This window comes from Sorex araneus, chromosome 1 (genome assembly GCF_027595985.1).
Source record: "Sorex araneus isolate mSorAra2 chromosome 1, mSorAra2.pri, whole genome shotgun sequence".
Taxonomy (NCBI): domain Eukaryota; kingdom Metazoa; phylum Chordata; class Mammalia; order Eulipotyphla; family Soricidae; genus Sorex; species Sorex araneus.
This window is the reverse complement of record NC_073302.1, coordinates 98,360,589-98,374,723: the sequence shown is the minus strand read 5'-3', so window position 1 is coordinate 98,374,723 and position 14,135 is coordinate 98,360,589. Positions and strand designations below refer to the sequence as shown.

Sequence of the window (14,135 nt, the reverse complement as noted above, 5' to 3'; positions counted from 1 at the left end):
TATATATATATATATATATATATATATATATATATATATCCGTGTGTGTATGTATACCGCTGTCACTGTATCACTGTCATCCTGTTCATCGATTTACTCAAGTGGGCACCAGTACATCTCCATTCGTCCCAGCCCTGAGATTTTAGCAGCCTCTCCTTACTTGTCTTTCCCAATGATTGGAGGCTTCTTTCAGGGGAATGAGAGCTGTTATTGTTACTGTTTTTGGGATATTGAATATGACTCGGGGAGCTTGCCAGGCTCTGCTGTGCAGGTGGGAGGATATTCTCCATAGATTGCCAGGCTCTCTAAGAGGCATATATATATAAAGATCCATATCTCTGGACTCTCAATTCTATTTCTCTGGCCTGAGAATCCTAAAAGTCCACACCATTTCATTTACTACAGCTTTATAATTTTAAACTTTGGTCAACAACATTTTTAAGTTTGGTCAAGAAAAGCCTCCCATTTTCTTTTTTTTTTATCTTTTTTATTTATTTATTTATTTATTTATTTATTTAGTGAGTCACAATAAGGGTACAGTTACAGATCCATATATTTCGTGCTTGTTTTTCCCTCATGCAGTGTTCAGGAGCCCATCCCTCCACCAGTGTCCATTCTCCACCACCAATGAACCCAGTATCCCTCCCACCCCCCAGTCCATCCCCCCAACCCCACCCCGCCTCTGTGACAGGGCATTCCAATATGTTCTCTCTCTCTCCTTTTGTGTGTTGTGGTCTGAAATAGGGGCATTGAGTGATCATCATGTTCGGTCACTAGTCCACTTTCAGCACACATTTCCCTTACCACGAGGGATCTCCAATCACTTTTTATTTGGTGTTCCCTTCTCCATTCGGTATGACATTCCCCAGCATGTGAGACCAAGTTCCAAGCTATGGAGTCAACCTCCTGGTATTATATACTACTATTCTTGGGTATTAGTCTCCTACTCTGTTATTTTATATTCCACAAATGAGTGCAATCTTTCTATGTCTGTCCCTCTCTTTCTGGTTCATTTCACTTAGCATGATACTTTCCATGTTGATCCACTTATATGCAAAATTCATGACTTCATCTTTTCTAACAGAAAAGCCTCCCATTTTCAAAACACCATTTAATCTATGTTTTTTTTTATCTCTTGGATATTTTTATAGGGGCTGCATTAAATATGCTTAAAACTTTGGCCAAGATTGTCATTTTGACAAGGTTAATGCTTCAAATCCATTGAAGGAGGATTTGTTTCCATTTCCTTATATTCTCCTTTTAAATATTTTAGTGTGATTTTACTTTCCTTTGTATGTCTTCAACATGTGTTTTTTTTTCAATTTGAGTAAATCTAAACTTGTGATTTGTGATTCTTAACAGACAAGCAATGATGCTTAGAGAATCCACTCAAGGGAGGTTATGTGATCCCTGAGAGGTGGGAGTGAAGAGGTAGCATTTAAATTGGTAATTTGAGCACTTGGATAACATGCCTGCACCAGAAGCATTACATGCCAATATCTTCTCCCATTCTCTGGAGTGCCTTTTTAAATATTAGATCTTGAATTTCTTTTGCGCAGAAACTTTTTAATTTGATATAACTCTTATTTTTCTTGTCTTTTTTTTACTCTTGTCCTCTCATTGAAGATTCCTCTGCCTTCAATATCCTTCAGAGTTTTGCCATTATTTCCTTCTATGTATTTTATGGATTCTTTTCTGATCTCAAGAGTTTTGATCCACTTTGAGTTTACTTTTGTGAAGGGTGTGAGGTACAGTTCTAACTTCAATTTTCTACATATGGGAGGAAAGTCAGTCAGACTGAAAGGGAGAGATGCATAATGTCTCCCTCATATGTGGGGCTTAAAGATTCACAGTGAGGCAGCAATAAAGATTCAAAGGCAGCATCATGGGTAACCTGGCACATACAGTTGAGCTGGAAGGGTGGGCGTGGGAGTAAGGCAGAGCAAATGAGATGAAGGGAAGGGAAACTGTACACAGGAACACTGGTGATAGATGTTGTGTAAGAATTATGACTATGAGAAATCGTTCATGATAGTATTTTAAGCTAAAAATAAATAAATAAAATCCTTTTTAAAAATAATGTAGGAGTGCTGCTATTTGTCCAGTCATTGATTAAGCTGATTGAATTGGGCATGAACTCCACATTACTTTTTTTTTTAATTGTATCATCATGAGATGCAGGTACCAGGCTTTCATGTTTGAGATTCAGCCATGCAATGATGGAACACCCATCCCTTTACCAGTGCACATTTTCTACCACCTGCATCCCAGTCCTCATTCTGCCTCTATGGCAGAGAATTTCCCCTATACTCTCTCTCTCATTTGGGGCATTATGTTTTGTTCAATTTTTCCCACCACCATTCAAGCCTACCTGCCAGGGGCAGACACTAGATAATTTATTTTAATTGCTCATTTTGAATATCATGAGAACTTGCATGGCCACGATTGTACATGTAAATTTCTAGATTGTAATTGGTTGGGTTTTAGAGACATCTCTGTATGGCAATATTCCATATTGGGATTCAATTGGAGTCTCTGGGCCAGGGCTATTAGTGCACTAAGATGGCACTCGGGAGGCAAATTGTGGCTATGGTAGTCAGTCTGTTGGGTGGGTGGAGACAGGGAAGGGATAGCCCAGGTGCTCTGCCAGTATGTGGCAGATTAAGTCCTGGAACCCGCATATTGGGGTGGGGGGAAGCTTGCTTGTGGAACCCTTTGGTCACCAGGATTCCATCCAGAGTAGGCGGGGAGAGTGTACCTGCTCCATCTGGGGTACCCCAGTGAAATTGGCTCAGAATGGGGACCAGAAAGATCTCCGGTGCTGTGGTGTCTTCTGGGACTTGCTGCTGTGTCTCTGGGCCAGGGCTGCTGGTGTGCTAAGATGGCACCTGGAGGGAAATTGTGAGCATGACAGCCAGTCTGCTGAGTGGGCAGGGACCCAGGGAGGGGGGAAAAGCCAAATCCACTGCCGCCATGTGCCCTGCAGATTCAGTCCTGGAACCCACATACCTGGGATTGCTTGTGGATGCTGTTGGTCATCGGGATTCCGTCTGGAGTAGGCAAATAAATAAAATATTTTTTTCTTTTTAATTTTTTTATTTATTAGTGAATCACCATGAGGTACAGTTATAAACTTATGAACTTTAATGTTTGCATTTCAGTCATACAGTGATTGTTTACCCATCCCTCCACCAGTGCCCATTTTCCTCCACCAGTGTTCCCAGTATCCCTCCCACCATTCCCATTCCATCCCCCACCACCCCACCCTGCTTCTATGGCAGGAAATTCCCTTTTGTTCTCTCCCCTTTTGGGTGTTGTAGTTTGCAGTAGAGGTATTGAGTGACCATCATGTTTAGTCTATCGTCTACTTTCAGCATGCTTCTTTCAACCCGAATGGGTCCTCCCAACATCCTCTACTTGGTGTTTCCTCCTCTATATCAGCTGCTTTTTCCCCCAGCATTTGAGGCCAGTTTCCAAGCTGTGGAGCAGATCTCCTGGTCCTTATCTCTACTGCTCTTGGGTATTAGTCTCCAACTCTGTTACTTTATATTCCACCGATCAGTGCAATCTTTCTATGTCTGTCTCTTTCTGACTCATTTCACTTAACATACTTTACATGTTGTTCCACTTATATAAAAATTTTATGACTGCATCTTTTCTAACAGCTGCATGGCATTTTATTGTGTAGATGTACCAAAGTTTCTTTAACCAGTCATCCGTTTTTGGGCACTCCGTTTTTTTCCAGATTTTGGCTTTTGTAAACAGTGCTTCAATGAACATAAAAATGTAGATGTCATTCCTACTATACTTTTATTACTTTTTTGCCTCTCTAGGATGTATTCCCAGGAGTGGTATTGCTGGGTCAAATGGGAGCTCCATTTCTAATTTTTTGAGAATCATCCATACTGTTTCCCAAAAGGGCTGAACCAGTCGGCATTCCCACCACCAGTGAAGGAGAGTCCCTTCACTGGGAGAAACTCCCCACATCCGCACCAACATCGGTTGCTTTTCTTCTTTTGGATGTGGGCCAGTCTCTGTGGTGTGAAATTATATCTCATTGTTGTTTTAATCTACATCTCCCTGATGATTAGTGATGTAGAGCATTTTCTCATGTGTGTTTTAGCCATTCAGATTTCTTCCTTGAGAAAATTTCTGTTCATTTCCAACCCCCCATTTTCTGAGGGGGTTGGATGTTTCCTTATTGTAGAGTTCATTCAGTGCCTTGTATATCCTTGATATCAACCCCTTATCAGATGGGTATTGGGTGAATATTCTTTCCCATTCTGTAGACTATCTTTGCATTTTGGTCACTGTTTCTTTTGAGGTGCAGAAGCTTCTTAGTTTAAGATAGTCGCATTTGTTTATCTCTGTTTTCACTTGCTTGGTCAGTGGCATGTCATCTTTGAAAATACCTTTAGCTTCAATGTCATGGAGGGTTTTGCCAACCTTGTCTTCAGTGTACCTTATGGAGTCTGGTCTGATGTTGATATCTTTAATCCACTATGACCTGACTTTTGTACATGGTGTTAATAAGTAGAAATCTGAGCCCATTTTTTTTTTGCGTGTAGCTGTCCAGTTTTGCCAGCACCATTTGTTGATGAGGCTTTCCTTGTTCCACTTCACATTTCTTGCTCCCTTATCAAAGATTAGGTGATCATATATTTGAGGGTGTGTGTCAGGATATTCAACCCTGTTCCATTGGTCTGTGGCTCTGCCTTTGTTCTGGTACCATGCTGTTTTAATTATTACTGCTTTGTAGTGGAGATTGAGGTTGGTGGGGGGGGGTGATTCCTCTTATCTTCTTTACCCAAGAATTGCTTTAGCTGTTTTTGGGGGCTTATTGTTCCATATGAATTTCAGTGCTGTTTGCTATATTTCTTTAAAGAATGTCATGGGTATCCTGATAGGGATTGCATTGAATTTGTGCAATGTTAATTGGGACAATTAACAATTAACAATGTTAATTCTCCCAATCCATGAGCAGTGGATATCTTTCCATTTCCAAAAGATAACAACCATGTGATCATATCAGTAGATGCAGAGAAAACATTTGACAAGATCCAGCACCTGTTTCCTGTTTGTGATGGAAACTCTCACCAAAATGGATATCGAAGGGACTTTTCTCAATATAGTCAAAGCCATCTACCACAAGCATATAGCAAGTATCATCCTCAATAGGGAAAAACTAAGAGCCTTCCTCTAAGATCAGGGATGAGACAACAATGCCCACTCTCTCCACTTCTGTTGAATATAGTACTGGAAGTACTTGCAATAGTGGTTAGGCAAGAAAAAGCATTTAGGTAGCAAAGGAAGAAATCAAGCTCACACTATTCGTAGATGATAGGAAATTATATTTAGAGAATCCTAAAACCTCTACCAAGAAACTCTTAGAAACAATAGATTTATGTAGTAAAGTTGCAGGCTATAAAATCGATACCAAAATGTCCATGGCTTTCCTATACACAAATAATGATAGAAAAGAAAGTGACATGAAAAAAGCAATCCCGTTCACAGTGCCTCAGAAAATCAAGTACCTTAACTAAGCTTAACTAAGGAGGTAGAGGTAAAGGACTTGTACAAAGAAAACTACAAAATGCTACTTCAAGAAATAAATAAAATCTTAAGAAATAAAAATTTAAAGCCAAAAGATACATCACTTTTGCGATAAAATAAAGATATGCATGGTTGCCTTTAAGGTAAGTATAAGTGAGCGAGCGTCAGAATGTCTTGCCAATAGAGATATTTTATTGACTTACTGACTTAGTTAATATATTCTGAGAAGTTTTGTGCATATAACTGGCTATCTAAAGTTTAAAAATCCGTTCTTGGGGCTGGAGAGACAGTAAGTGGGTAAGAAACTTGTCTTGCACATGTTTAACTGGGATTTAATCTCTGACAGCACGTCTGGTCCCCTGAACCCACAGAAGTGATCTGAGTGCAGAGCTAGGAGAGGGCCCTGAGCACCTCCAGGTGTCACTCAGAAACAAAACAGAAACATCCTGTCTTGTCTAATCACTGGGTGTGAGCTATTCTCTATAAGACACTCACTATTGTATTAGTGTTGAGAGACTGGGATTCCCAATGCTGCCGCTCACCCTTTCACGCATGTGTCATTCCAGCCTACTCAGCACCACGGCACTCATCACTCACCGTGGCCCGTGCTCCACACAGCCTCACCTTCTTAAGCACAATTCTTTAGACAAAATAGTAAATTTTAGTTATTTTGACCACCTGTTGTTTTTCTTTTTATTCCCACATATCGGAGAGAGATCTCTTTTATTCTCATTGTGGAGATGGTAACACCTCTACACATATAGCTTCAAGGAACTAATCTGAAATTTCACTAAACTGTAAATCAATGATAAATTGGTAATGTAGCCTTGGACATATGGAATCAGTCTTAGGATGGCAAGTGACTGTGTACAGACCGCCCTTTAGATTATCACCCTGCTTTCTCCTCCCTGCTTATCATATTTCTTCATTATGAACTTCATATGCATAGTTTTAATAAATCAATACTGAATAGTCTAATGTCTTATTTTGATAATTCTTGATTTTTATTCATGCATTTACTAATTTGATCTTTATAATTGATGCATATAAAGTTCTGCAATTATATTTTTTTCATTTTTACTGTTTTCCTTACCTTTCTTTCAATATAACCACATACATAACTTGAGTTATGTAAACTATTTCTTATTTTGTGGTTTGCTTTGTATCAAGCATAATATATGTAAAATGTTATTCATCAATTGTTTCATTCAATAATAAATAATAATAATAAATAATAATTTAGTATATGTAATCTGCAGATATTTTTATCTGCTCAACATTATACTAATGCTTTTTACCAAAATTTCAATTGTGAGAGAATTAATTAAATTTCACTTGAATTAATAGTCCATTGTGTGGATATATAATAAATAGTTTATTCTACTATTCTGGTGAAAAGTTAAGTTGTTTTTAGTATCTGACTATAAACAATGCTGGTAGGGCATTGTTTTACTTGCTATCTGAGACATTGATAAAAGTTTAGAAAAGCAAATACCTGCAAACAAAGATACTAGCTCATTGTATGAACAAAGGTTAAGCTTAAGGAATGATACAATTTTTTCCCTAATTTACTATGGGAACTTTGTTCATCATAAATATTTAAGAGCTGGTGGGTGTCGTTCTGAATTCTCCTTAAAACTCAGTCTTGTGAGACTAGTTCTGTCAGGTGAGTGCCACAGGGGAATACTGTCTGGTGGTCTTTTTCATTTGCATTTTCCCACATTACTGATGAAGTTGTGACACTTTGGGCTTATATATTGGCCATGTGTGTTTCCATTTTCAACTATAAGCTTTTATTATTTTATGAGTTTACACTAAATAATATTTCTGTTTGCTATTGCATTAATCACACCTACACATATAGTCAATCCATTGAAATAAAATCATTATTAAATAGTGACTACAATTTCTAGTAAAAAGATGAAGTCAAAATAGTTAATAAAATACTATAAAATAATTTTAATTTTAAAATATTAATAACATTTTAACAGCACTATGTTCATTTTTTTTTGACAGAACGTTTTCGAGATTTACTCCTGCCTCCACCTAGTCAAGACTCTGAGATCCTGCCCTTCATTCAATCTACACATTATCCCAAGTAAGCGATACATATTCAGTTTGTATTGAAAAGAGAAAGACATCAGTATCAAAGTGATTTAAAGGCAAAGGCCAGGTGCTTTCTTGCTTAAAATTTCTGCAGACATTCGGACAAGCTCACCTAGTCAGCAAGGGTGTCTGCTGCACATGTCTCTCTACAGCTTTGCAGCGATACGCAGGGAAGCCGCCCCTGACACCCAGCTGTAGCCAGAGAGCTGCTGGCTTGGGCTTCTTTATGCTTGATGTCACTCTCAACAGGAATAACTTTATATGGGTTAGCTCTCATCTTACCCCCACCCTTTTTCTATCCTACAAACATAAAGATCCACTTGCATTTAACAACTTAATAGAATAAGTGGTTTTCAAAATAACCACGTGATGGATATGGATTTAGCTATGTGTGTATTTATCTTTCTCATCCTGATAAGTATTGGAAATAAAATCTGACAATTGCTCAAAAGATTTAGACATTTTCTCCTTTGAGATGCAACGAGTGAAATTATTGTTGAGGCAACCTGACTTCATTACCCTGGATAATAATACTTGACTCTTCTATTGGAGACTACGTTAATGAGGCCCTTACAAAATTGTCATACTAGTTAGCAAGAAAAAGGGTAAACTAGCCTGCTTTGGTGAATAAACTAATGACGTGTTTTAGTTTTGTTTCTTTTGCTATTTTTTATTGTATATCACCAGGAGATACACAGTTACAAAGATGTTCATAATTGAGTGCCAGTCATATAATTTTCCATAATTCATCCCTCACCGGGCTGGAGTGATAGCATAGCAAGTTGGACATTTGCCTTGAACATGGCCGACCCGGGTTCGATTCCTCCGTCCCTCTCGGAGAGCCCAGAAAGCTACCCATGGCCTATTCAATATGCCAAAAGCAGTAACAAGTCTCACAGTGGAGACGTTACTGGTGCCCGCTGGAGCAAATCCATGAACAACGGGATGATAGTGACAGTGACAGTGACAGTGACAGTCAGGAGATACACCAGGAGATACAGTTACAAAGGTGTTCATGATTGAGTGTCAGTCATATAATTTTCCACAATTAATCCCTCACTAGGCTGGAGTGATAACACAGCAGGTAGGGCATTTGCCTTGCATGCGGCTGACCCGGGTTCGATTTCTCCACCCCTCTCGGAGAGCCCGGCAACCTACCGAGAGTATCCCGCTCACACAACAGAGCCTGGCAAGCTACCTGTGGCTTATTCGATATGCCAAAAACAGTAACAACAAGTCTCACAATGGAGACATTACTGGTGCCTGCTCCAGCAAATCAATGAGCAATGGGATGACAGTGATACAGTGATCCCTCACCAGTGTACATTTCCTGTCACCAATGACCCCAGTTTTCTTCTTAGCCCCATCCCCCAGCCTATGGCAGACGCTTTTCTGTTTTCTCTTTCTTTTTTCCTTTTAGGATTGTGATGTATGATTCTGTTGCTGAAGGGGCTGCATGCCTATATCACTTAGCTCCCTTCACGCCCGGTTCTCATCCAGAGTAGTCATTTCCAACTGTCACTGCCCTGTCCTAACAGCACTCCTTGCCCCCCATCCCCTATGGCAAGTTTCCTACCACGGGCCAGTCTTCCTCACCCTGACTCATTTCTGTTGTCTTTGAGAACCATTTTCATTCTATTTTTTTAATTCCAAAAGAGTGTGATAATTCTGTGTCTGTCCCTCTCACTCATTTCACTTAGATTATACTCTCCATGCCCATCCATGTATAAGCCAATTTCATGACTTAATTTTACTTAGTGGCTATATTGTATTCCACTCTATATATGTACCATAGGTTTTCCCCCTTTTTATTTTGTGAAAGTACCATGAATTACACTGTTGTTCATAGCTGGGTTTTTTGTTCTGTTTCTTAATTTATTTTTTATTGAGTCACCATGAGATACGCAGTTACAAAGCTGCTCCTGATCAGATTTCATTCATACAGTGTTTCGACACCTATCCCTCCACCAGTGTATAATTCCCAACACCAATGACCCCAGTTTCACTCCTGCCATCCCACTCCCTCTCTCCATATAGGCAGGCCCTTTTCTTCTTTCTCTCTCTTCCCCCACCTCTCTCCCCTCTCTCTCCTCCCTCTCCACCTCTCCTTTTGGGCATCATAGTTGGGTTTTAGACATTCAGTGTCCCATCACCCATGCCACCACCAGGTCCATCTTCCCCCACCAGTGTCCGCAGGTTCTCTCTCCCATCCAGAGCTTTGCCCCAGCTTTCCATCTTAGCAGACACCTTTGAGAGTTTGTCTATTTAAACTTCAGTCCTATGATTTCAGTGTTGTTGACTCTGCTTTGGATATTTAGCTCCTACATTTCTTAGCACTGCCCTATGTACCTTTGCTTCCCATTGCTTCTCATCTGCTTCTTCTCCCCACACCCTCACTCATTGTCTTTCTTCTCTCTGTATTGTGGGGTTTATGGTGATCTGGACCTTCCCCCCTTTAAACCAAATGCATTTCCTCATCAAGTTATTATAAATGTCACATAATAGTGATCATGCTTCTTCTGCCTTACTTCATTTATCATATCTTCCATAGTTTCTTCATCCATTTTTTTCTCGGGAGCTTGAGTTGTTATCAGATTCTGGCTATTTTTAATACTTCTGCAAGGAACATAGGAGTGCAGATGATTTTTCTGCATTGTGTTTTGGGGCCCCTGGGTATAATTCCAGGATTGGTATTGCTGAGTCATATGCTCAATTTCTAGTTTCTTGAATGTCTATTTTGTTTTTAAAAAATGATGGACCAGTTGACATGCAGACAGCAGTGAATGAGAGTTCCTTTCTCCTCACATCCATGCAGCATTTGTTGTTCTTATTCTTTCGGAGCCAGATCCTTTGAGAGCCAGAAACCTCCATGGGTCAAGGTAGCCTTGAGCCTGTACCACTTAGGTCTTCTTCCCGTCGGCTATTTGATCTGTCTTGCTGTCCTTAATTCTGTCCTCATTTCTCTCCACAATACCCTTCCCCATGCCACCCGTTCCTCAACAGCGCTGCATTCCCTAAGTGATTCCTCCACTCTGTCGTCCCTGGGATCTCACCAGGCAGCTGACATTCGTTTTGCAAATTCTGATGCTGACGAACATGCTGTGACAATTGTGCAGGCCTGTGCCTGGCAGGCAGCAATTGTGAGATGAGCCCAGGCATGCAAAAGCATGCAAATGTCTCGCCCCAGACCTGCGCTTCTGCAATATGGCCCAGAGGCACCCTGGACTCGAGCCTCTCGCGGGCTGGAAAAGAGCTCTAGAGCCGTTTGCCTTACTTTCCTCCTAAGCCGCCACCCCCGTCAACCCTGGGTTTGGCCGGGATTGCCACCTGCCTTGATCGCCCCCAAGCACAGATCCTTGAGATTGAAGGTACAGCATGAAACCATTTTTCCTCCCTCCCCTCCGACAGCCAATTTCTGGAATTGAAATCTCGACCCCCATTGGTAATTAGAACTGCAGACACCAGTGTCCTTCGAAGCTGCTTTAGGGGAGAAAGGCCTGCACACGGGCCCTGGAGTCAGTGTCTCAGGTTGGGAGCCCTCTGACGGTGCAGGTCGGGGTCTCATCCCTGCAAGACATTTGCATGGAGCATTGCAAGGCAGAGCACCCCGATCCAAGTCCCCGTGAGAAGACTTTTCAGCCACTGGCTCAGTTAATAAGACCACTGACGGACTGTTAGCACGCACTGAAATTCTTGGGTCTGCTTCTTGGTTCTTGGCTGGAGCAATAGCACAGTGGGCAGGACGTTTGCCTTGCACATGGCCAACCGGATTCAATTCCTCTGTCTCTCTCAGAGAGCCCGGCAAGCTACCGAGAGTATCCCGCCTGTATGGCAGAGCCTGATAAGCTACCCATGGCATATTCGATATGTCAAAAACAGTAACAACAAGTCTCACAATGGAGATGTGCCCGCTTGAGCAGATTGATGAACAATGGGGTGATAGTGACAGTGATTCTTTTGGAGGCTAGTCTCTGTGGCATGAGATGATATCTCATTGTTCTGATTTGCATTCTCTCTGGTGATTAGTGATGTAGATCATCTTTTATGTGATTTTTGGCCATTTGTAGTTCTTCTTTGAGATTTACAGAACTACTACACTTCTGCCACTGATAGAGTGCCAGTCGCACCCCACCGCCCCCCACACAACCACTTACAATGTCACTGTAGTAAGTTTCGTCTCTCTCCATCCCAGCCTGCAACTCGTCACCTCAGTTTGTTTTCAGAGTTGAGAGGCTTATTTTCCTCTCAGTGGACACTGTCCCTATATCTGTTGGCAGGCATTTTTCCTTTCCCCATGAATTACTTCACTTCCCATGATAACCTCTAGACACATCTAACATTTAGCAAAAGACAAAGTTACGTTTTTCTTATTCTGTTATATATATTTATATTTTTGTCTATGTCGTCTAATATATTGGACGCTTAATTTCCAGTGGAATTATAGAAGTCACCTCTGCTGGCAGTATCATGGGAGTTCATTCTATATTTTATTTGATGTATTTTGTGGAGTTGAGCCTAATATTCAAGCCTTAATGAATATTTAACTATTGTCTATAGTGTGTTATAAACTCCATTTTTTTGTTATTTCCATATGGCTATTTTAATGTTCCAAATTTTTGCATATTTTTAAATATTTTTTAATATTTTAATTTCAATTTGTGAAAGACTTTAATTTCTCCTTTTGTTGTACCTATCTTTGTCATAAACTAATGTTCTATTCCTCTGAGGATTTACTAATGCTCTCTGAATTCTGTTCTGTTAGTCTGAGCAGCTCTTTTGGTTCCAGTGCCACAGTGTTCCTTTTGCTCAGAGTCGCCTGGCTGTCAGGGAGCTCCAGGTTCAGTACACACTGCAGCCGTGCTTGCTCTGTGTTCTTGAGCAAGGCCATTCCAAATCTGATGTGGGTTTTACTGTATAGTGCTGCATAATGCTTTGGGCAGCATAGTCATTCTAACAATTAGTTCTTTCAATTCATTAGCAGGGAATACTTTCAATAGTGATAAGATCTGTTCTCGTATATGACAGAGGAGACATCATGTGAAATTTCTTTGATAATAATTAGCTCTTGTGCTTTCTGTGCTTTTTGACATACTTGGATTAAGATTTACTACTAACCCAATGCATCCCATATTATAAGAATAAGAGTCTGGACTATGAGCAGGTTCCCCTACCACCTGACTTTGTATCTTGGGGAAATCTATTTGTGCTTCACTTCCACCTGTGTGAAAGAGGGAGATAAGAATGCAGGTATTATATCAAGATATCTTTTACCAAGATGTTCTTATTTGTACTTATCCAATATTAACTGGCACTACTTAACTGAAATTTGCAAACTTGATAAATGCTGATATAAAGAATTGCTCTGCTGTGGTGATCACTCATCATTTTTATAAGCTTTATTTTCAAAAGCATCAAGTGAAAACATGCTTGTAAATGGTTTCGGAGTCTGAATAACATTTCTTTAAAAATTCTATATTATGTAAAATTAATTTACTTACATTATAGAGGATTAAGTAGTAGTATTTTCTCATGGCTCATTTAATTTCAAGTTTGCCAGTAGAAACTTAGAAGATACTATGGGGCAGAGGAGAAACAATAAAATTAAATTTATGCTCTACTTACAAAGTATTGAACTGGTTCAGGAAAATCACAGAGCAAAACTCTGAATATGTAAAAAAAATGCTCATAAAATAATGTTAAGCTAGAAAAGCAGAGAGTTTTAATTAAAAAAAAATCAATCAATGAACTTGAGTGGGCAAAAGATTTACTTATGTTCAGTCCCAACTGAGATTAATCAGCGGAGTTTTAAAACTCTATCTTATTTTCATTTGTATTTTTCTCAAGTATGCTCTCATTTATTCATTATTGTATATTTGTAAATAACTATGACTGTAATTACTGATACAAAAATTATAGAAAGCTGAAAATTCAGTTTTCAACTAGTACTTATTGATTTTATTCACAAATAGGATATGTATATATATACCACACATTGAGATTGTTTCTTTGTTTCTCAGTTGTTTTCATGACTCATAAATATTAAGTATCTGTGAGAGATGTTTTAAGATCTAAACTATGAATTAAATATCAACTTCTTTGCCCTTTACTTTATACTGTCACAGAATAAAATGTACAGAACTTAATACAACCTACCTACATTAAGAAAACTGCTTGTACTCTAGCTCCTGTAGTCTGGAAAACAGACCTTGGAATATGATGTTCTTTATATATTTAGGGAGAAAATATTCATAAAGAATGTAACTGGTTATTTTTTGGAGTGTGTGTGTGTGTTTCTGTCTGTCTATGTGTTTTGGGAAAATATTTCTAAACAAATGTCACCTTCACTCACAGGAAAATTCACTTTAAATACAATAATGCTTTTTAAAAAAAATTTATTAGTCAATTGCCATGAGGTACAGTTACAAATTTATGAACTTTTGTGTTTGAATTTCAGCCATACAAGGATCTTTTACCAT

The 14,135-nt window shown here is 39.4% G+C and overlaps 1 protein-coding gene across 2 annotated transcripts in view; it reads left to right on the top strand.

The window, feature by feature from the left end:
• The window catches only part of NOX4 (NADPH oxidase 4), a 203,377-nt gene that overhangs the window by 136,539 nt on the left and 52,703 nt on the right, over positions 1–14,135 (top strand). For both annotated transcript variants that reach the window (XM_055143267.1, XM_055143273.1), the window contains exon 13: positions 7,570–7,651. In XM_055143267.1, the coding sequence (XP_054999242.1) occupies positions 7,570–7,651 (82 nt within the window). The remainder of the gene's footprint in view (positions 1–7,569; positions 7,652–14,135) is intronic.